At 43.1% G+C, this 25,326-nt stretch overlaps 1 protein-coding gene across 1 annotated transcript in view; it reads right to left on the bottom strand.

Moving 5' to 3' along the window:
* The window catches only part of LOC133361447 (docking protein 2-like), a 33,640-nt gene extending 10,238 nt beyond the window's left edge, over window positions 1-23,402 (bottom strand). Inside the window, exons 1-2 of the mRNA XM_061580368.1 lie at window positions 22,877-23,402; window positions 3,155-3,442 (exon numbers count right to left, since the gene is read on the bottom strand). Of these exons, the coding sequence (XP_061436352.1) occupies window positions 3,155-3,442; window positions 22,877-22,933 (345 nt within the window). The 5' untranslated portion in view covers window positions 22,934-23,402. The remainder of the gene's footprint in view (window positions 1-3,154; window positions 3,443-22,876) is intronic.
* Between the last annotated feature and the right edge of the window lie 1,924 nt (window positions 23,403-25,326).

Genomic DNA, 25,326 nt, shown 5'->3' on the forward strand with positions numbered 1-25,326 from the left:
GCCTCCAACCAGCCAGAGGGCGTGAGGCGTGACGTCAGTTGCTCTGTGACAAACGCCCGTCCAGGTGTGTGCCTCGACACCTGCGGTGAGACAGGCAAAGGTGCAGCCCTGCAGGTGCTTGCGATTGTCGCTGCAAACGGAAGGGCCTCCACTGGAGAAAACTATGTAGGGCATTTAGCTTACGGTAGTTTTCTTGTTCATGTTTTAGTGTTTTGTTTGTTGCGGTTGCACCCGATTCAAGAGCCGAATGGCTCACAGGGCTACACCTAATGAATGAAACTGAAGCCACATTGACATGTTGGAACGGGTGGCCGAACCCACATTGTACTCCATTACATGCGACCTGGCAATCGATTGAACGTAGTGTAGCCATTTACACTGCTGAGTGGACAGAGGCGGGGAGGGATTTAAGAAACTTGCACCATGGTTTTCACTGCTAAACTAAACGTGTGTCTCACCAGGTAAAGCACACCGAGCTATCACCGAGTTTTCAGAGGCAACCTGGCCACACGTGATCGCTCATACAAGTTAGCTTATCGTGTTTCTAAATATGGAGGGCGAACCCAAAGGACCCGGGGGAGAAATATCGACACAGCCACAGGGAGAGAGAACATGCAGCCTCTATAATACACAACAGATATCAGGGTCGGGATCAAACCCCCGACCTACTGTGGAGCTGGCGAGACAGATAACATCTCACCACATAACAAAGGTCAGCACCAGTCTTCCCGTATTATGAATAAAGCGAGCAGTTTGTGCTGTTTACCGAAGCAAACACTGAGAGGTCAGAAGCGCTTTTACTCCAATTTGACGTTGCTTGCATTCCACGTCATATCTTTCAGCAAGTATTCACATCGCTACTCAGCAAAACACCAGTAACGTCCCTGCTGTTGTTCAATTTTAACCAAACATCTTCCTCGGTACAAAACAGCTGCTGTTTCCCTCACTCCTTTCCTCATGCCCCCAACTCCAGACAGGATCCAGACGGAAAGCGGCAGCGCTCCTTACAATCTCCATTCTCCCCACAGCCTCACTCAAAGCACGAGCCACCACTCGTGGCGATATTGAGTGTGCACACGCTGGGGAGGGGGAGACAGGTGGCTCAGCGGTAGAAACTGGAAAGGTTCCAAAAGTTAAAATCCTGGTGAGAGGTTGACTCAACCCATCATCTCTCTGGGGTCGATAAAACGGAGTATCACTTTGTGGGGGAGTCAACAGTGGTTGTCCCATGCAAAGAACCGCCATAAGAACGTGGAATTTCCACCACTGGCTAAGCGCTGTGAACGGGAGTTGAGAACAGCTTCAATGTGCATTTGAGCAGGAAGTGTTTTTTTTTGACAACTTTGTTGAACAGTGCATACCATGAATGCATATCTATAACCGAACCTAAAATAATAACTCAACCTACACACTGTTGTAAAGACAATAACTGCAGTTGTCACCATCCTTTAAAACTATGCGCCCGCACACAGACTGTGCTGGAGAGCAGCACTGCCCTCACACGTGAAGTCATCACTGAGCGTGGGAGTCTGCGCGTAGCTTTGGAGACGTTTCTTGTACGGACATCATAATGGACAACTGCATGAACTGTGGGGTGCATCCCACTCATTTATGGTGAGTGCAGAAGGGTTTTCTGGGAAGTCGTCTGTACAAAGAGATAAGTATGGGGGCGGGGGGGGAGTGTAGGTTGTTCTCAAGTCTGTGTCTGTTGCGTGCGTTAGGGTGAACCAGAAGCAAAAATTAGGTTGTGGTGGCTGTTTCTGCTATTTTGGGAGCAGTTATTTTGACACCGTATGCTGAGGTCTCACAGGCCAAACAAAGGAAGGTCGTTATTACATTTGAAGACGTTTTTAATACTAAAAAATTCCATGTGCAGTGTTTGATGTTATACACGTACAGCCCTTTGTTAATCCTCCCCACGAAGTCACGAGGTTCATGGGGATTATTTGACCATACTTCACCATGCTAGTCAGTGTGGGTTGGTGAATGTGTGTAACAAAGTAGTATGGGACAACAATGGACACGTTTGCTCAGAGGAAGACTTGGGGTTCAACCCATCCCACTGCAGGTCAAAACACCTCTCTTTGCTCACACTGCTCAACTTGGGAATACCCTCCCATCGTCTCCTTTCAACTTAAGTTCGTAGAATAATCTTGCAAAAGAAATAAAAACGTATTAACTCTTATGTATTCCACCTTCAATAACGCTGTTTAATGTGGGTTGCTCAGCAATGTGAACTTTCGAACCTGTGATCAGAAACTGTTATTTAAATAAAAACATCACCTAATATCTGTTCACGGCACAAACAGGTGCAAGGCCTGTGAGCAGTGCTTAATGAATGTGAGTGGGTGTACACCATAAATCTGCATTGAAAACAGTTCACACAAATACGTATATGAAACCACCATGTACATTCTGAATGTTTTATAATGTTTACTTCAAGAATATTAACAACCTTTTTTTATTCAATGGTAATTCTCTAAACCAGGATCCCAAACAGCTTGCAACCCACCACTCTGCCTCTTCTTGTTAACCAACCTCCTCCGTTCAAACACAAATGAAGTCACTGCACGTAGCCATGCAGTGTGCGATGGTCTCGTCAAGGGTATTAAACCGTTACGTGAACTTCCGTCATCCTCGCAGCAGCAGCGGCTTTGTGACTCACCATCGAACAAAGACGGCCACTGCACCGAGCGCTTTCAGATGCGTGTCTGCGGCCGTCTGGAACGCTCTTCCTTCCGATATTAAGAAGCCACTGGAGCTATGGCACTTTGAAATCTAGATCGAAAACTACATTTTTTCGAACTGCTTTTTGTGTTTAGTTTGTTGTCCTTCCCCTGCACCTTCGATTAGTATGGTTGGCTATGTACGGTGCGAAAGAAGTTCAGCATACATACCCGATGGTTGGTAAGCACGTGCGCATGCACACACGATCCCCAATTTAATATAAATTTTCACTCTCTACGTCAAGCGTGACGCATTTAGCAACCGTGAGACATGTGCAGCTGTGCACTTAGAATTAATTTGTACCCAAGCGGAAAACAATTAGTAATCTCGGAACAGTAGACCTTGGTGTTTCGTGAGGATTGGAGTTTGGGAAAAGTGGCCCTGAAGCAAATTCACCGCGATGACACCGAGTCGAACGGGCACTCACCGGGAAGGCGATCTGACAGAGTTGGCAGAACCAATCGTCAAAGTCCGCTCTCTCGGCCGCCAGGTAGAACTCCTTGGCCGTGGTCTCCAGGCGCAGGACGAGGCAGTCGCGCGGGGCGCCGAGCTCGTCGTTGCGCTTGATGCTCACGCAGTCGCTCATCTTGATGATCTTCTTCTCCTTGCTGCGGCTGTGCCGCTCGGCGGCGTCCTTGCCCTCGAGCAGCTCGAGGCGAGCGACGCCGCAGCTGCTGCCCGAGTAGAGCGCTCCGTGGACCTTGCGCCACGCTCTCTGCGGGGGGGAGAGAATATGCCCAATTGTTTACACGCCGAGAACAGACTCGGTGCAGCGCTGCTCTGCCTACATTGAGAATCTCGACACAATGGTGTCTTAAAGGACATTATAAATCTAGCTGTGACGGTCCCACCTGATGACGGAGACTTGTGTTGCCTCCGAAACGTCGTGATTTATTCTTTTATTTCTATTATTATTTCTATTACTTTTTACTTTTATTATTTATTTTAACCTACGTGACTTTACCGAAAAAACCTAAGAGTATGAATCCTTGCCGTCACGAAAGCTTCAAATCTAGAATTAAGGACATAATAAGTTCGAGTTATACGAGCGCGTAGGTTTTTTTGCAGTTGTGCTGCGTAATTCTCCGAATATTTTTTTGCGTTGTACCAGGTGTTGTACAACAGGATGTCTCCCCGCTTTGCTCCACAAGAGCTTTCCAGCACACGTCTCCACATCTCTGCCTGGTGTCAGCATCTCGCTGCATGCATCCGTGTCAAACAATTTATACTTATTCCATAAATAAGCCATATTGTGTAATTATCTTAAAAAGTACAAACCATATGTGCTGCAATATGTATGAGGTTCGCAGGGTTTTTTTTTACTGAGGTTACCTAACTTACAAAACTGGCCCATATATAAATTTAAATAAATGTATTTTATTTTACAGCCCTTTGTCAATCCACTGGTGGGGGAAGGCCTCTCCCACACCATGTCAGCATCTGTGGTCGACTTCTGTTTGTGTGTGTGGCTGCAGTGCGAACACTTTTGCACAAGACAATGTGTGCAGTTGAGTGTATTAAGAAATTAGGTGTCACAATACGTATTCTATGGGCCTTTCGGTAAAGCCACGTGGCATAGAATATGTATTCCTGCAGTCACGAAAGCTCTAAGTCACAATATGGTTGGAACTTTTTGTGCATTTTGAGATGGCACCGGCCATAGACGATGCAGTGTGAAGCCAAGAGGAAGTTCAAAACGTGTTTATGTTTAACTGTGATGACTTTAAGCTGGTTGGGGCCACACAATGAAAATGGACACTTTCAAACACCCACAATCCATACTCCAGTTAATGCCGAACATATTAAAGTTAACAAATGTGGAGCAGTGCCACTCATAACCAACAGTTGCTTCAATTGCTACACTCAAGTTCAAATAGCGTATATCGATGCCAAGCTAAGAGGAAGCTAGAGTCCAGTATTTGAAAAAAAAAGCGGACATTGAACGTAAATTGGTGAACAGGACATGGAATACAGTAACTTTGCATAATACATGTACCTTATTTAACACCACAATTTTACAATGAAAATAAAAAAGAGATATGACTGTAATGTACTGCAATTGAACAAAGACAACCAGTCTGGACTTGCAATCCAAACGGCGCCAGTTTCATTCCACGGCCCAGCATGGCAGTTGAAAAATAAACCCACTTACTGTAGTGTAGATGATCTGGAAGTCACGTGGTGGAGGAAAGCGGAGGTACTCTGCCGCCCCCGTGATATTTGGCCAGTGTGGAAGAGTTGGCTAAAATACCCTTCCTCCAGCAGTGGCATGAGCAAGACATTGCAGCCATGCACCTTGCAAAACTGACTCGCCAAAAATGTCCTGTAACATTTGAATATCTCCACTGCATCAATCCAGAATACGCTGCGTTACAGGTCACCATCCATGTTGGTGTGCCACTAACACACGCGTGGACACACACAGCACATGTTCCACCACTGCAGAGGAGAAGCCTTAAACAAGATCCTGTGAAACCACTACGAGACAGGACCACAATATGGATTGTACGATATTTAGGATACTATACATTCATTTAATGGGCTTATAATTCGCTTATTTAATACAAATACTGCTATAGGATATTTATTAAAATAAAAGTGATTCGTAAAAGCCATATAATAAACACGTAGAAAGGTCCTTCCATAGAAACGATCACTCGCCAAAAAGGATGACATTGTACACATCCTTTATATTTTGCCAAACTAATCAATGTCAGATGCGATTAATATTTTTGAAAGAAAAAAACAAGCTACAGTACACGTGCAGAGTGGTGACACGGTGGCTAGCGAAATGCGCTATCAGAACCTGAGTTCCATTCTCGGCCCTGACCAAAATCAGTGTCGAGCGATAGCAGAAAGACCCTGGGTCTGCCACTTAAACTCGCTCTGCTTAGTGGCGATATAAATAATTTTACATACATAATACAATTTTAAGATTAACCTTAAAAACAGAGCTTATCTGCTCTAAAGGGTGAATGTCACATGAAGTTTGGACCATTGTTTGAAAAGCTGAATTGAAAAAAACACTGGTTGTTCTTCTAGCACATTATTTAGACGTTTAGAGATATTTAAATCATTTCTTAAATAATCCACATATATTTTCAGGGATGACTGTATTATACAGAAGTACATTTCTACGACTTAAATTTCACAATGTTCGGTTGAATAAGACGGTTAAAACATTTCATGAAATTTCCCCGGAAAAACAATTGCAGCGCTACATTTCTAAACTTTCCGTTTTGCAACGGATAAGATGAACACTCCGATCAACTGAAATACTACAGCTGCATTCTAAATTCACCATCGACATGTACACAAGACATTGATTGCCACTGTCAAAGCATGCCCGCGTTTGGTACAAGTCTCGTGACAAAGTTACGTTGTAGAAAGAAGAATTTCGTGAATCAAAGTGAACCTGTTTCTGGCCCCTGACTGCTCTTCGGGGCACGCGTGAAATGGTGTTTAAACAAAGTTGAGTCCCAGAAGGAATTTCCATCTGTAAGGAACTACCACAAATATGATTTTTCCAAACATGATACGACATACATTTTTAGTGTAAGATAATTACCATATGGCGATATCCGTTTCATGCAAATTTGTAATTGTATTTTTATTATTATTGCATTGTTTTTATGCTTTGCAACACCCCCAGTACGTAAAAAGATCACTTAAAAGTTCAACTGTAGGTGAGTTAACATAAGTTAACATGAGCTATATTGCTTGCTTAACACACAAGTTGTCAGTTAGACAAGGAACTGATAGATAATTAAATTAACTGCGATCAGTTAATCAATTAATGTTACTGGGCAAGCACCGAATGCTGTATATAAAAAGTGACTGAAATACACCACCTTGGCAAATTTGTTTCATTGCGGATGACGACGAATGACGTGTTTGTAAAAAAAAAAGAAAATTGTCCAACAGGGAACTTTTAGCAATGTGTGAATCAGAGACCCCGAGACGAGATCCCCATCTTGACGAAACTTTCTCGGCACACAACCTTGCACATTTTCCACAATGTTGGCAGCATTGGCACTGGCACATTTTCGGCAAATATCTGACAAAAACAGTCTTGTTGTCCACACCTGAATGTAAGAATCAATTATGCATTTATTTGTATTATACGCATATGATGTTACGTTTAGTGTAATGAAGTAAACAAAATTGTCCAAACCAAATAGAACAAAAAGACAATACAAATGAGAGAGTTAAAAGGAGACGAAAAAGATTGGACTCTGAACCCCTAATTGTGACACGTCATTGTGGCCGTCTGGAACGCTCTTCCTTTCGATATTAGCAAGCGACTGGAGCTGTGCACTTTATAACCTAGATTGAAAGGTAATTTCTCTAAAACTGCTTATTGTGTTTAGCGTGTTGTCCTCCGATTACCATGGTAGTCTGCGTACGGTGCGAAAGAAGGTAAACATGCCTTACTGTGGGAGATGAAATGTTACATGGTTAATGATCAACATCGTTATCATGCTTAGGATTCATCCTGTTATCTCCATTTATCCACGATTTAAGTTTGTCGATCAGAGTAATAATTACTTCCATGACCATCTGTGGACATGAGCAACGTCACTGTGATGTAACAGCTCACTTACATGTTGGGAGAAAGGCACAAAGGGTATTTTGGGAAGCGTCATCATTATCAGCCATGCTTAATCCACTGCTGGATGAAGGCGTCCCCAAAGTCGTCTCCATCTCTCACGATCCTGCGATGTAGCATCGGTACGCATAGATGCACTCATTCGTCGGCCTTATGGTCAAATACTGTGTAGTATCGAGTAACTTATCTTATCCATAAGGTTTAGGGGATGAGAGCATAAATAGTTGCCCTTGTCAAAATAATCGGTATCGGTCTTTTGAGTCGAGAGCTACTTCAGTCAACTCTTCCACCTTGCAATGCTCAGACATTAAAGTGGTGTACAATGTAATAAATTGTTACCACAAACTATTTTCATGGACTATCTAATTCAGTAACACACTAAAAAAACCATCATACCACATTTCTGTCCACAACTTTTTCCAGGAGATGGTGGTTTGGCTTCACAGCCAGAGTAACCTCAGCTGATAAGAGTGATCGCTGTTGGGTAAAATTATGGCTATTCTCAGCGTTATGCATTGCGTTTATTGTGCCAGATAGCATGTCTCTCAAACGCTAACCATCATTTTAACATGTACCATATTATTGTCCAAATATTTACAACTTAGCATCAAAATAAATTGTCGTATTTCTCTGGTGTTTAGTGAAAGGTTCAGGTGCAGCCCTACAATGTGTTTGCTCATGCCACTGAGGGTGGAAAAACCTGCACTTGTGGGAGCTCTTCGCAACCCCTCTAAGATGGTAGTTGGCCTACTCTTCCACCCTGGCCAGGCAATCTGGAAGGGGTGTAAGTCTCCACACCTTACTGCGCCACATGCAAGCAGCGGATCGATTGTGCCGAGTAGACAGAGGTGGGGAGCATTTAAGAAACTCACCTGTTGTTACAACTACCGCACCAAGAGATGGAACCGGTACTGCACAGTACTTTATCTTCTAAACAAGCTGTGTTTATAGTGATCACCTTAAATTGTAAATAATTGCTCTACTCATTTACACGTAACATATGCAAAACAACCATCTGTTAGCCATCAGCTGTTGATTGCGTCTGTATGCTAAATTTACTACCATTGATTCACGTAATGCACCTACTAATGGCCTATTACATGAACTGCTCGAGTAACTGCTGGGAACACGCGTATACATAAGTGTGTCGCTAGTGCCGAGTATCCCAGCAGATAAAAAATATTCCATGAGACCACAACAGGATACTGAACCACATTTTTCCCGACAAACTAGCACTGGCTGTGGTGTATTAGCTGCAACGGAAGCTGGGACATTTTGATAATGGTATTTCACACATTCACACTCAGGCATACAAAATTAGCAACACATGTGTTTGATTGTGTGCACACACACGCACGCACGTGTCTTTGTTGCCAAGCCGCCTTCTTTTAAAAGCCTACGACTGATACATTTGATATTTATCCTCGTCTGTTTACATTTTAGTACAATAGTTACCCTCTATCTGTTCAATGTTTCTGTAACTTATAGTATTATGATCAGTCTGCTCGAGCCAACTTATGCTGTGGGGAATGTGTATTCTTTAACAATGATTTATGTTCGTGTAATATTTCAGATTTTTTTTCTATTACATAATTGTGTCTACACTGAGTTTAAATTTGCTTCATTGATGTCATTTATTTATTTTGATCTTCTTTTTATATTTTGGTAGCCCACGTGACTCATCCCTTGCGTTCTCACCTGGTTAGACAAAACATAAACTTCATTCAAATCAAGATTGAACAAACTTAATTATTGTTTATTTGAAGCTTTCGTGACTACAGGAATCCATGCTCTTTGGTTCTTTAAAGTCAAGTGAAAAAGACGGTCGCTTGTGTTGCGATCGAAACGTTGTGATCTATTATTTTTTCTACTTACGTGACTTTACCTAAAGAACCAAAGAGTATTAATTATAGTTGCGTGTAAACATAAGAGCAAAATGACGCGTAGAATGCAAGCTTCTACAGTTATCGATTCACAAAGTTGAGAAATGGTGTGGCCAAATGTTTACATTTCACGTACATGAAAATGTGACACCGTTAAAACACTCACGGTGCTTGTGGCCAAAACACCCGAATCTGCTCCAGTCTCATCAGACAGTGCCCAGTGGTCATCATGCAACGTTGAGGCCAACGTTGGCATTTGGTTGGCACCATTAGATCAACAGTGGCCCAACGTTGGCCCAACGTTGCACATTTACCATGTGGAAGCTAAGCAGGGTTGAGCCTGGATAGTGCTTGGATCGGTGGCGACTGGGTTTCATCGCGCTGGGGATACGTGGTGGGTAGCACAGGGTCAGCGCAGCAAAAACATTTGTTCGTGCTGTACCATCATCGCCTACACCGTCTATGCTCCCACCCTCATCAACCAACACCACTACCGACCAACACCACTACCGACCCACACCACTACCGACCAGCGGGATGAAGTATGGCCAAACAACCTCCGCGACCCGCACCGCCACACATCTTGCAACAGCCGTGCAGGGTGAACAGTCGAACATACTTACACAATTACTCGAGTGTACACGAAACTGTACACACTGTGTAAAACTAATTTAGACACGATCCATGCTTGACTGCACGTATAGTTGCATTGTGTTTAATGACGGTAAGAGGAAGGCATGTTTACTGTTGCGTGAAGGCTAATTCATACCTCTACCACAATGTTACCGCCTTACCAAATGAAATTTTTACTTATTTATTCTATTTTGTCAGTTAATTTCGAGTAAGGCCCACTAAGACGCTTTGTTTCCACGACGATCCAACCTACACGGATAATATGGCAGCAAGCACTAAGCAGGGGAAGGGTTACAATAGTTGCATAGAACAAGGTTACCATGGTTAATAAACAGCCAGAATAATACCCCACTATAATAACATTCAGTCCTCTGTGTCAATCCCCTCCTGGATGAAACTTCCCCATTCTGCGTTGGCCATGGACGTTATTTAAATCAGCGATGTTTATTTGAATAAAAGCTGTTCAATATATTTTTCTTGGACAAATAAAAAAATATATACAGTACACGTTTATAATTTATATATAAATAAAATAATCTATAGTTCCCTTTATATGCTGTCGCATATCCATTACAGTAAAGAGATGTTGGACACAGTGAATACATTCTAAGTTTAAATAAGCTTCACATGACAAAATTACAACCGATGACATGCATCATCAAGATGCTCCTGTAAAACTGCATGAATCGCATACGATTCCACCAGTCGAGGTAAGATGTTCGGAAACGTCTTCCTCATGGCACGTCTGGCGCCAGGGCCTTCACGAGAGGGGGCTCTCCAGATGCCCTTGAGAGGGGCGCCGCAGTGGCGAGGAGATGTTAACCACCTCGCCTGGTACGCAGGAGGTCGCGGGTTCAAACTCGACCCCGACGCCTGCTGCTGTATATTTGGAGTTTCCATGTCTTTCTCCCCGTAGTCGCGTGGATTTTTCTCTGGGTTCTCCGATTTTGCCCTCCACATTTAGAATCAACATATGTTTTAGAGTATTTGGCTGGTCTAAATTTCCACGTCATAAGCGACTTCGTTGAGCTATCATTTGTGGCCAGGTCGCTTCTGAAAAAACGCTATGTAGCTCAGTGGGCCTAACCTGGTCAAATAAAAACAGTTTCGTCGTAATCTTTTTTATTTGCTCTGCCTGCTCTTCCACACTGACAGGACATGTTGAAATAGGTGCCAGTGGCCCTACTTGACCCCACCACACACGACCTACCGCTCGATTCTGGTGTGGACAGAAGCGGGAGGCGTTTCAGAAACCTGTTTCAACTGCCATGCCAGGAGACCACAATGAACCTGTCAACCTCCAGACTGCATCGAGCGTGCGAGCCATGACACCATGACAGTAGCGATACAAGAAGACAGTGGCAGATCCGTCGGCATCGCAAATTTGTATTTTATTTATATTTATCAGAGAAAATTTGTTCATATATTTTGCTTTATAATAGATGGAGGGCCATATTTAAAAAAAAAGATTTACATTTTGGGGACCACGCCAACTTTGGGAAGTTTCCAGAGCCGCCTCTGGCTAAAGAGAAGTACATCGTAAGTTGCTCAAATAATTATTCAAATAAAAGCAGAGGAAATATGTATTCCACTAAGTTATTTATGAATGAACTGCGTTGAGGTTTGCTGCACAGGACTGTGCCTGTGTCTATGTAAACATGGCCATGGGAGCAGTGCGTAGGATGGAGGAAGCATGCTTTTCCAATAGAAAATAAACAGCTCAGCCTGACCAAAAGGAATGGCTTACTGTCACCCGATGTTTATAAGAAACGTCAATGTGGTAATCAGAAGTTAAAGGAAACGGAAATTCAAACTGTTGTACTTTCTGCAGCGAGCCACTTGTGAAAATCGTATTCATGTTGTATGCAATATGCTCTACAGTATGACTAATCTAGCTAAGGAGACACAGAAACCTGATATTATATTCTGTGCCAACGCCTTCTTTAACTCTGATCAATCATTAGCACTATACAAAGCACAAATTTGTCCACAGCTGGAAAATACTGTTGTCATCTGTAGTGATGCACTAATTCCTACCAGGATGTACAGCAATTTAATAGAATCCAACGTACAATAAAACATTCGGGTTGATGACCCAACGTTCCTCGATTTACTCCAGTCCCTCTCACTGGCAGTCAGTCACCTGCTGACCACACTTCTATTGCTCCTGTCATGGTCACAACCTTCACTCGTCGATTCCTCCACCAATGTCGAGGCCTCGGTCTACCAGACTGTGCGGTTCAACGACCACACTGAAGCTCACGACACTTGCTTCTCTAAAGTACAACTCATTTCCTTACAGTGCTACAATTTGAAATCCCCTTCCATCCTCTCTTTTCCCAAGTTTGCACGTTCTGTACGTACGTAGAACTTCTTTTGCACCGCAAGGTATAACCTTGCTCAATCCATACATTGTATTACTGTAACTTATAACGCCTCAATACATCGGCGCTGTCTGCTGCCGGACACTGAGAAGGAGCATGAACTCGTTCTCCGCACTCTGGACATTTTAGTCACTGCGTTGTTGTTGCTGTACTCACACGCTCCACTGATCTCCCTTGCAAAATCACTTGGCAACTGGCTCAATGGGATCATCTGTGTAACAACTGAAATAATCTTAAACTTGGTGTTTGGGCCTTCACACCTGTGCTTGATAACTGTGATTGAAACAAAATCTAAGGACCTTCAAATACTGATAGCAGGAAAGCCACACATGATGCAAGTCTTAGAGCTGTAGGCGAATCATTTTGCAGTATGGCCGAACATGAACCTGCCTACTAGCCATCATATGCCAGGCAAAGAATTCCCTTGAAGGCAAAATGTAAAGGAATGTTGCCACACGCGCGTTCTTAAAATAAACCCCTTAAGTCAAGTCTAGATCTTCACAACAATGAAGTAATTGGACATACAGGTCATACACACACACACAAAGTGATAGACATGTAACATACAATAAAGTGTACAATATGGTATGGATAGACTTGCCATATGACTTGTGTAATTGTCACTATTTCGCTCTGGCCTGTCAACAGGAGGTGAACACCGCCTCAAAGATTATTTTAGCAGGAAGTCACCTTGGCTATTCGAATTGACAGTCGACATTCGTATCCGCATTCTCTCACGGAACTGTAATATGCAGGTCTGCTGCCAGAAACGGCCATAATTCTTGACAATACTTGTCAACTGTTTAGACCGTATTTCACTTTGTGAACGCACGACACACACCAGTAAAATAATCAAAAGGATTCCACATTCCATTCCATTAAGATGGAACGTGTCACATGGAAGGTGACATATTCTTGAACTTCTTTCGCACCATACGTAGCCGACCGTGGTCATCGGCGGTGCGGGCTCGCACACGTCCCAGCCTCTCAGTCGCTCATTCCTTCCCAGCCTCCTCATCACCCACCTGGCATCTCCATTCTCCCGTCTACTAATCCCCATTAAACTTTGAAATGAATACATGGATACTGTACCTGAACTCTTAAAACTAAATTAATAAGTATGGCAATACAGTGGTCGAAAACGTTCTTGTATTGCCCATGTAGATGTTGTCAACCCAGTTCTTTAAAACCTGCCCGGTGACGTTGTTTATCTCGGATCACCGTCTCATATTCACATGCATTGCGGATCTTTAAATATATATATTACCTGATTCGAAAAAAATATATCTTCTTGTTATTTTGGTTGTTTTGCACTCCACACGCGTTTTTGTATTGTTCGTTGAAACGTTCTGACCCACCCCTACTGGACACATACCTGTCAACCCATACCGTTTACCCCGTATTTTTGTTCAAGGAAATTGAGTTTTCAGGTCCACACGGCATACAGCCGTTTCAATACGGACACAAAAACATTGTTGTGTATTTGTTTGTGTTTCTCCCTTGTGATGGGACTTTGAAGGACGGACGTTGAGATTTATATGGGCACGGGGTGACCAAGAAGGTCTGAGTTGGTCTGTCATAAGGTAGGGCACTAATAAGGGGTTGACAGGAATGTGGACATCTATCAAAAATGAGCTTTATAGCTCATCGGATTCCTCCAGTCGAAATAACGATTCTGAGTCAATGAATGTTGAAGACCAGCCCTCTCATGACAACGTAGCCCTGCAACAGGCTACAACGCACCTGTTTGTCCATCCAAGGGCCATCCAGGCTCACACCTGCTTCGCTTTCAAGATTCGATGAGATCATGTCCGGTGATTGAGTCATAGGCCGTCTTATATTGATGTAGTCGTTGTAATCTTATTGCGCTGCTTAAATGCATGTAAGATGCAGTCAAACCACCACTGTTCTATAAATAGAGCACTGCATTTCATACCCACTGCATAAACCACTAAAGAAAAACAAACTGGTGTAATCTGAAGGATAAGTAACATGTTGTGTCAGTTTAGTCGACAGAGTGGAAAGAAACTAAAATGCAGTATTAATGTACAATGTTGGAGTTTATTTCGCACTACGACAGCCACCCGTGCTAATCGGCGGTGCAGGGGAAGGACAACGAACGAAACACAAAACGCAGTCCGTACCGTGCTTCTCAATACAAATTGTGGCATTAAATTTTAACTTTTGAGGCCACTGATTTACAAAGTTTGACCTCAGTATTTGAAATCAGAGTACTCTACGACATGGAGTGCTGTACCGTACTTTACCAAGTAAAGGGCAATTCCTTCACACACACATATTACACGCACACCTCCAACGAACAGACACAACACAATACAGGACGGCTGCAGTGCCGTGTTATGCGTAGTGGACACAGTGGTTAGCGGCACGCGGGGCACGACCAGCCACCAGTCTTGATTCCGGGCCACGGCCACCATCAGTGGAGAGTGATAGCTGAACCGGTCCTTGTCACCCGTTCAGCAATGCACATTCACTCGTGTGGTGAAGTATGGTCAAGCATGACTAATATGGCGGTTGGAAGCCTTCACCCAGCAGTGCAAAGACAAAGGACTGTTTAGTGTTTTTAGTTGATCATTATTTAACAAAGCGCAAAAGGACTGAAGGAAATGGGGATATCTGTTACCAGTCACATCAATTGGTCTTCATATCTAAACGAGACAGTTGCTGTGCTTGGCTACAACTCCAAACGTTATGAAGTAAAGCTGGGATTTAAACATCAAACCCTTACAATCTGACATTCACCAGCAAAAAAGCACATTCACCGAGGTTTCGTACTACAGACTGCGACTTGGACAACTCTACGCTTTAAATGCTAACGGTAAAACGAGAGAACCACGTGGGTCAATTTCACAGTATGGCCGGATTTTATTTGCACATGTCCTGTATGCTGAACTTCTTTCACACCATACGTAGCCAACCATACTAAGCGGTGGTGAGCACGTCTCAAAGCATCTCACGATGTTTCACACGGAGGCATTGCAAGCAGACTTGCTCATATTGATCAGAAGTGTATTTGCTCTGGCACCTATCGGCTAATAAACACAACCCTCTACTTTGTTTTACGACAACCTGTTTGTGTCATTTTATTGTATTTGCTCTGGCTGTTGGGCGTCACACATCAGCTGGCATGAGCTTATTGCATTTAACCCATGCCTTGGGACGTATGACAGTTCAGTTTCTGTACCATATGACTTGACTGGTACACATGACATGGAATAGACTTGCTCTGCAGTGTATCGTCTTCAGCAGGAATACACGACAATACCTGCTTTGTTTCTCTTCAAGAGCAGAGTGATTATGAAGGATGTGACAGTCCAGTACTTTGAGATGACTGCCACATCCACTTCGGTACAACAATTGTCAGAATACTAGAACGTACAAAGTGCACTAGTTGTAGTTTTCTACGTTTGTCCACAGCAAACATTAATCTCACCAACTCAAACTCATTTAGTACTGGAGTCAAGCAAAGTTTATCTTTTTTTAAATCTCGATTTTCTGTGTTTACTGCTTAGATTCCAGGTTGTTTTCCGCATTGTATTGTCTACAATCACTTTGTGAGTTATTATTGATCTCAAATTACACCATTCTGGCGCATCGATGTGTACTGCATGAGAGGTGTGGTATAAATATGAAATTATAATAATTTACCAAATTGTATGCAATTTGGTAAATTATTATTATGCAATAGAAACCAATGTGTAACATAGACCGCACAGGCATTGCTTGTTGCCAAAATATCAAAGGGTACATTTTTTCGTGCTAAACTACAAGATACTCTCTGCACTGCTTTGAAATATCTGAAATTTCCTCTCCTTTCTCACTCTGTAAATATGAGATATGAGAAGTGAATTAAAACTGCCCCTTATCAGTGAATTGATCCGGCATCCATTCACTGCCATCACCTTTGCTGTAAATCCTGCAGTAATTCTGCAAATTACTTTTTTTCTCGCTTTTACGGCTGTAAAATCAGACCCAATATAATATCGTTAAAAATTATCCCAAGCAAGCCGGATGTTACAGAGCCCGTGCTCTTGTTTATTGTAAATGGTGTGTCTTGTCAGAATGCAGTTTGTCTTTCAAATTAAAAAACACAGGATATTGTAGTGGTTGGAAAGTGGATAAGCTCACCGGTAAATGACTGGAGTGTATTTGTTCAACCAAAATAATAAGGGGGGGGGGGGGTGGAGTAATCTACAACTGGTAACTGAAAACATAACAGCACATTGATTTGAATTGTGCTTCGAATGCCAGGTTACACGTTCTAATTACTCCTATTATTTTCGTATGAGGTCAAAATAAATAACAATATGAAAACATGATTGGTTTTACCCTTTCTGGCAATAAAACAGTTGTGTTAAGATGTTCAAACGCAAAATAGAAACCTTTAAGAAGGAATCATGTCTGCAGTAACCACACGTAGTTGTGGTGAACATGCAAGAACACATGCTCTGATAATACAGGGTGCTTGAAAACATGTGAACACTTCTGAGAATGTGCAACAACACCACGAGAAATGTGCCTGCGGGCTCTGGAGAAGATTCCTGGCACGTGTTGACAATCATGGCGAACAAGTGGAGACTGACTTTTAAAGCTATTAACATTACATTTGTTAACATATTATCCGTTATTTTTCCAATAAAAACGATAGTCCCATATAAGTGTTGACATTTTTGTTAAGCACCTGTATGCGAATTCTCTTCTAAACTGATTGGCCTCCACCAGACAGCCGTCTTTAGTCTCACCAGTGTCAGACCAGAGAACACCGAACAGCGAACAGTACAAACACAATGCAAATGTGATCAGATCATGTTCACCACAAGCACTGCGTGTGGTCAATGCCGACCTGATTCCTTGCAAAAGTTTCTACTTGGTGTTTGAACATCTTAACACAACTGTTTAATTTCCAGAAAAGGTAAAACCGGTTATTCTTTCATACTTTGCTACTGGCAAAAAGGTCCCATAGATAAAAATGTCAAAACACCACAAATATATTGGTGTAATTGTTAAATTTAATTAAACACGTTACTCGGCCGAAATATGATTAATCAGAAGGCATCAACAACAATGGACAATTACACGAATTGTTATATGCAATGAAGGAAACAAATACGTGTGTGTATATATACTACTGCGTATCCAAACTAAATAAGAGGGTGCTTCTAAATAACTTTGGCTTAAATACAAAAACCCATTGCACATGATGTGCTACGAAGCAGGTCCATTGCCCAAAACGTCGCCCATGTTTGAGTTCCTCTCTAGAGTCGGCGGCTGTTGACGCGGATGTCCAACTTGCTTTGTCAATGCGCCTTGCACACCAACGCAACAGCAGCAGCACCACCAAATAGTTCACTTCAATGGAGTGGCGTATTCAAGTATGAAACACTCATACACTACTTGTTGCCAAGTGAATGGCCACACATACATTATGACAAAGTTAGGCAACAAGACAATATTGAACTGTCTTGCCCACCTTGAGTTTGAACTCAGCTAAAAGTATACAACAGTAGAACTCCTCGTAAAAAGCGATTACGAATACAAATATGCGCAGAATAGAGGCTTTAAAATCAAACACTAAGCTGCTATATAATCCTATGCTGTATGAGAAATATTTAAAAGTATTGCTAACGTTTAAAGCATTTCTTTATTACTGCTTTGTGTTTAGTTTGATGTCCTTCACACGCACCTTCGATAAACACAGTTAGCTACGTACGGTGCGAAAGGAAGTTCAACACTCATACACAACACTCATACACAACACTCATACACAACACTCATACACAACACTCATACACAACACTCATACACAACACTCATACACAACACTCATACACAACACTCATACACAACACTCATACACAACACTCATACACAACACTCATACACAACACTCATACACAACACTCATACACAACACTCATACACAACACTCATACACAACACTCATACACAACACTCATACACAACTCTCATACACAACTCTCATACACAACACTCATACACAACACTCATACACAACACTCATACACAACACTCATACACAACACTCATACACAACACTCATACACAACACTCATACACAACACTCATACACAACACTCATACACAACACTCATACACAACACTCATACACAACACTCATACACAACACTCATACACAACTCTCATACACAACACTCATACACAACTCTCATACACAACACTCATACACAACACTCATACACAACACTCATACACAACACTCATACACAACTCTCATACACAACTCTCATACACAACTCTCATACACAACACTCATACACAACACTCATACACAACTCTCATACACAACACTCATACACAACACTCATACACAACACTCATACACAACACTCATACACAACACTCATACACAACACTCATACACAACACTCATACACAACACTCATACACAACACTCATACACAACACTCATACACAACACTCATACACAACACTCATACACAACACTCATACACAACACTCATACACAACACTCATACACAACACTCATACACAACACTCATACACAACACTCATACACAACTCATACACACTCATACACAACACTCATACACAACACTCATACACAACACTCATACACAACACTCATACACAACTCTCATACACAACACTCATACACAACACTCATACACAACACTCATACACAACACTCATACACAACACTCATACACAACACTCATACACAACACTCATACACAACACTCATACACAACACTCATACACAACTCTCATACACAACACTCATACACAACACTCATACACAACACTCATACACAACACTCATACACAACACTCATACACAACACTCATACACAACACTCATACACAACACTCATACACAACACTCATACACAACTCTCATACACAACACTCATACACAACACTCATACACAACACTCATACACAACACTCATACACAACACTCATACACAACACTCATACACAACACTCATACACAACACTCATACACAACACTCATACACAACACTCATACACAACACTCATACACAACACTCATACACAACTCTCATACACAACACTCATACACAACTCTCATACACAACTCTCATACACAACTCTCATACACAACACTCATACACAACTCTCATACACAACACTCATACACAACACTCATACACAACACTCATACACAACTCTCATACACGACTTCAACTCTCACCATGTTACTCGTTAAGAGTTATCGCTCAAAGTGATTGTCTCCCTATCGCGTCAGAGGGTCGCCCACTGTGACGACTTTTACATCAAAGCTCAAGAACTATTTACATCAATTACCCTTGTGATTTTAGATGTTATCTTATTTATATTGACAGAGCGTCTTCACTCATGGCGCTTGACATAGCTTATGGTTGTTTGCTATTTTATCCATTTAAGTATTCTTATTATTTTACGAGTGTTTTTAAATGTTTTTTATATATTTTTCTTAATTTGCGTGAAATGTCTTGTACGTTGTGGTATGGAAGGCGTTCTATCAATAAATGTTATGTTATTAGAACACTTGAAGTGACATTTAAATCTACTGCATACATTCTGCAGCAAATTTGTCGCCTATGAGGCCCCATTCTGAACTATTCCAACTTTTGCGACAAGCAAATTCACTTTTCGAGCTTCGATCTTGTCCTCAAGACATTATAGAACTCCAACTATCCGTGACCCTATAACCTTGTCCCCCCATTATCCACGGATTGCCCAGCTGAGATCCTCATTATTCGTACCCCACATTATCGCGTACAAGATTTCCCTGAATACACCAATATTCAGGGTTCCCAAACATTTCGCATCTTTACAAAAAGGTTCCGTCTGGGCCAGCGGTCTTCAACCAAAACAACAAGAAGAGACATTTTTTTAATTATCGAATTCAGTCAAACACATATTTCAAGAGCCGCAATGCACTTTGTGAAATTCACAAGAGACGGTGGTCGTGAATAAACAACGCCACGACACAGAGGCGTCGTGTCTCTCTCTGTGTGTCTCTGTGTGTCTCTCTCTGTGTGTCTCTGTGTGTCTCTCTCTGTGTGTCTCTGTGTGTCTCTCTCTGTGTCTCTGTGTGTCTCTCTCTGTGTGTCTCTGTGTGTGTCTCTCTCTGTGTGTCTCTCTCTGTGTGTCTCTGTGTGTCTCTCTCTGTGTGTCTCTGTGTGTCTCTCTGTGTGTCTCTGTGTGTCTCTCTCTGTGTGTCTCTCTCTGTGTCTCTGTGTGTCTCTCTGTGTGTCTCTGTGTGTCTCTCTCTGTGTGTCTCTGTGTGTCTCTCTCTGTGTGTCTCTCTCTGTGTGTCTCTCTCTGTGTGTCTCTCTCTGTGTGTCTCTCTGTGTGTCTCTCTCTCTGTGTGTCTCTGTGTGTCTCTCTCTGCTTACGTGTCTGTCTATGTGTCTCCTGTTCTGTGTTTAATCTCTCTCTTAAATTTTGCAATCTTTGGAAGAACGTAATCAACCAGGTAGGATGTTGACTGTTATGTTAGCCGACTCTCTGTGTTGTATTACATTATATTTCTAAGTTTACTAGGTTTTGTTTTCTCTTTCATTTGTACCTGATGATGATTGCTTGTGTTGCAATCGAAACGTCGTCTGCCATTATTTAATTTATTATTTTCCCTTTCTCCGTGACTTCACCGAAAGGACCAAAGAGTGATCCCTGGCATGTGCCCTGGGGACAATTCACGCCATCAGTGCCACCTCCAACAATGAGATGAATTGCCACGGCTGCAATGAAGCAGCTTTTATTATGATTATTGTTGTTATTATCTCTAACGAGAATGGTAGAGAGCCTCTCGTGGTTGCACGGGTCACACGAATAATAAACATACATTCGGTAAATGTATCGCGAGCTTAAGCAACGACATCAGACCATAGCAATCGATTTTCAAAACACAAATACTGTTGTTGTACATTAAAACTGTTCACGTTTACAAACACAACGAAATGTTTTATTCACGCTGGTGACCGGGCACTGCATATTATCCTGGCTGTTGTGTCATAACAAAAGGAAATTTGGAAGTCCCATGTCGCCACCGCAAACATTGACACATTGCTACCAAGTCACACCAACCTCCCCGTATTGAATTTCAACAGTGGCACTTTAAACACGGGATGCCGGCGTGGCGCAGCATCGCCATGTACACTCATCAACACCCGAGTTCGCATCCTGCCCACGGCTAACATCATCCATCAACCTGTCCTGCTCCCTGCCCCTCTCAACTTCACACATGTAGTGGTGAAGTATGGCCCACACAACCCCCATAACCGACACGGTGTCATGGAAGCCCTCGCCCAACAGGAGATTAGTGACAATTGGCTCAACACAGCGAATTCTGATTGACAGATGTACGTGATCTTCGGACATGGTCATTCCACTGCTGTACGAGCCCCCCCCCCCCCACGCTGTTGCAAGCCGTGGGGGTTTTACTTGACCATACTTCACCAGGCTGGTGGCCAGTGCGGGTTGTTTAGGCTGGGGAGCGTAGACGTGGACGCAGACTACCGTACAACTCTGGATGTTGCTGCCCTGCCCACTGCTGCCCCACAACGTCGCCCCCTGCTATGTGTGCATGGTGGTCGCGCATAGACGCAATGTCCAGACGAGAGCTTGCTTAGCTTCCCAGATATACATCATTGTTGATCACGTACACATGGAGAGTGATCCGTTTACAGATACCCCACTGATTTCCAAAACTTTTACCCTTTATTTATTTCTCCATAAGATTTACCATTGTGAAAGCACTGACTCAATGTCTTACAGGTGAGCGTGCTAAAGGTGTAGTAGTAGTACAGCACAGTGGGTGCATTGAGATGGGTGGCGTACACTGGAGAAAGGCTTTCACCTACAAAGTGCTCTATTGTTATGTTGCTAGGGTATCTATACATGGATCACGCAGTGTGTGCAGAGTGGTCGTGCAGTGACCCAACACCCGTGACGATTATCTAAACCGGTGCCTGGGCCTCCCCTAGGTCGACTCAGCCTCAAGTGAGTTACCTGGTGCAGTGCGCAAACATCTCCGCTGGGGAGACAAAGGCGGCCGGGCGTGGTGCTGGCCACCCACCCCCTCGTGTGCCACCGTGCCGGTAGCCTTCACAGGTGCTGCTGCTACTCGCTAACAGCCCCAGCAGTCTGTCAAGGCTACACGGGGGGGGAGGGATCTTTGTCTATCTAGAGCCATGCACATTGACAACATTTGTAGAAGAGAGGCCTGTGCACATCATACACTGCAACGTTTGGAACAACTCTCGACTGGTAATCAGCGGAAACCTGCAAGCCTCATCCTCGTCGCGTGCCAACAACCAACAACAACAGCAGCAGTGGTGGTGGTGGTGGTGCAGTGGTGGTGCAGTGGTGGTGGTGGTGCAGTGGTGGTGGTGGTGGTGCAGTGGTGGTGGTGGTGGTGCAGTGGTGGTGGTGGTGGTGCAGTGGTGGTGGTGGTGGTGCAGTGGTGGTGGTGGTGGTGCAGTGGTGGTGGTGGTGCAGTCGGTGGTGGTGGCGGCACCAGGAGGGAGCAAAGCCATTGCTTGTTCCTCCTCGTCCTCCACGCGTGCCGCATCCCCTCTGCCCTCGCCTCCTCCCCTCCCTCTCACCTTGGCGAACTTGTGCTGCAGGATGTGCACCTGCCCCTCCTTCGCTGCCTCGTCCATTGCCTTGGCGGCGATGAGGCTTCGTCTCGAGGGCGGTGGGAGTCGTCTTCAACTATCCCCACTCCCTACTCGCCTTTGTGGGAGCACACGTGCGTGTGTGTAATAGTGAGTGATAGTGTGTGTAAGTGTGTGTGATAGTGTGTGTGTGTAATAGTGTGTGTGATAGTGTGTGTGTAAGGGAGTGTGATGATGTGTGTGTGTGTAAGGGAGTGTGTAGGAGAGTGTGCGTGTGTAAGAGTGCGTGTGATGATGTGTGTGTGTAGGAGAGTGTGTAAGAGTGTGATGATGTGTGTGTGTAAGGGAGTGTGTGTGTGATGATGTGTGTGTGTGTAAGGGAGTGTGAGAGGCGTCGTTGTGTTGCTAGCAACTGGAGAGACGGAGAGAGAGGCGTTCCAAGCGACACGCGCGACTCGCTGGCGGTGGTGTACAATGGCTTGCTAGACCCACGCCTCAAGCGCCAGAGTGGAGGAGGGGATGGGGTCAGCCCACTTCTTTGCCCTCTCCACCATCCGACGCGACCAATGGTTGCAGGAAACTTGTGCAACTAAAAATAGCCAGACTCTAGCCCAAGACTATATTTAGCCCGGGTCAGTTCACTCGCCATTCGAGCAAAAAATTTAACTTTGCGTGAATGTCTTCTCGGTTCTTTCGGTAAAGTCACGTAGAAGGGAACTAATAAAATAATAAAACATATCGATTTAAAGCTTTCGTGACTGCAGGGATTCATCTTCTTGGTTCTTTCGGTAAAGTCACGTAGAAGGGAAGTAATAAAATAATAAAAATAAAACATAATAAAACAATTCTCACGACGTTTCGGCCACAACGCAAGCAGCCGTCCTCAGGTGAAGAACATGTCTGTCAATATTAGCGTGTAATTACGCGTCCAATGTTAATTGCTGGTTGTTCGGGTTTATTTACAAGCATATACGACAGGTGATGATAATGCTGCTGCTGTGGTTGATAATGATTACGCAGGCTGGAATTGTAATCTTAAACCAGCCCGTGGTGTTGGAGATCGCTCTTGTGGAAGCCCCTTCACCAGCAGAGGGGCGAGCGAGCTGTTGTTGCAAGGGCTGTACCTTAAACATGTTACTTAAAGTCAAAAAGTGAATTCCTACACACATAAGCATTGAGATGGTGCTTATCTGTTGTTTATCGCCCTGAGCCAATGCTCTATGGCGGGACTTTAAGTAAAACTCGTGTGGACTACGTCTTGCGAAATATTGCAAAGTTGCCTTTAGCAAAGTCTCAGCTTCCATCGATTTAAACTCTTTCAGAAGAACTTCCGTGTGTGAACTGGTTTTGCAAGAACACCATACTGTAGGTCAGCGGACATCTCCTATCCCATCTCTCCACACACATTGCATAAGCCATTGGCGTGGCCACGTTCCTTTTGGGAGTAACATCATTTCACCAGCATTTGATTCAAAACAAGAACTCTAACTCTGGACTTAAATCAATCCAATATTTGTAACGTGGCATATTCAGCAAAAAGCTGAGATGGAAGTGGAGGTGGCACAGAGATTTTGTTTTACTAAACTAGGGTCAGGCTTGCTTCATTCAATGCTGGTGAATTGCCAAATGTTACAGACAAGGACCACCCCTTCAAGATATGGTTCACAGTTCGATGATAAATTATAAAATACAGAACTCAAAATAGTAATTGGTGTCGTTGTGGAGGCTATAAGTGGGTTCAAAAGAACAAATACCAAAGAGAGTGCATTTATATTGATGAATAATACACTTAAGTAACGATGGCTGGGTTCCTCAGTTTCTTGAAAAACACATCACATTTTGCATTTCAGCACAAGTGTCTTAACATTTAGAAGAACATGTGTGCACCTGAAGGGTTAAGATCGTATTGTAACAGAGTTGTACTTTAAGCACGAGGTGCAAGCGGTTGGTGTGGTCATGAAAGCTTCGGTATGAAATTAAGAACATTTTCCTTCGTGGTTTTGATGGTGGATTTTCGTACATTGTAGTACAACTCGCTCGTAAGTAGTATTTAAAAAAACACATAAAAGATGTGAAACCCATTGCAAACGAGCTGACCTTTGAATTACGGTACTTATTTTATTGAATGCACTGTAGAGAAGAAGGAACAAATATAATTAGCTCAATTTTCTTTTCCTGCATCTGCTGGGGACATAAGTCGGTTCATTTCCACATACACTGTATCGCACTTGTGGTACATACCTTATGCAAGAACACTGTCAAATATGCAACTTAATACACTTCGTTTCTTTGAACCTTCTACGTGACTTTACCGAAAGACCCAAACAATATGAATTCCTGCAGTCACGAAAGCTTTAAGTCAATATTTAATACACTTGTTTCCTCTGCCTGCTTGAACATTTGTTTTTAATGTATGTATGGGTTTCAGCGATTATAAG

The sequence above is a fragment of the Lethenteron reissneri genome, chromosome 8 (genome assembly GCF_015708825.2).
Source record: "Lethenteron reissneri isolate LAM-NWPU_2019-01 chromosome 8, ASM1570882v1, whole genome shotgun sequence".
NCBI lineage: Eukaryota > Metazoa > Chordata > Hyperoartia > Petromyzontiformes > Petromyzontidae > Lethenteron > Lethenteron reissneri.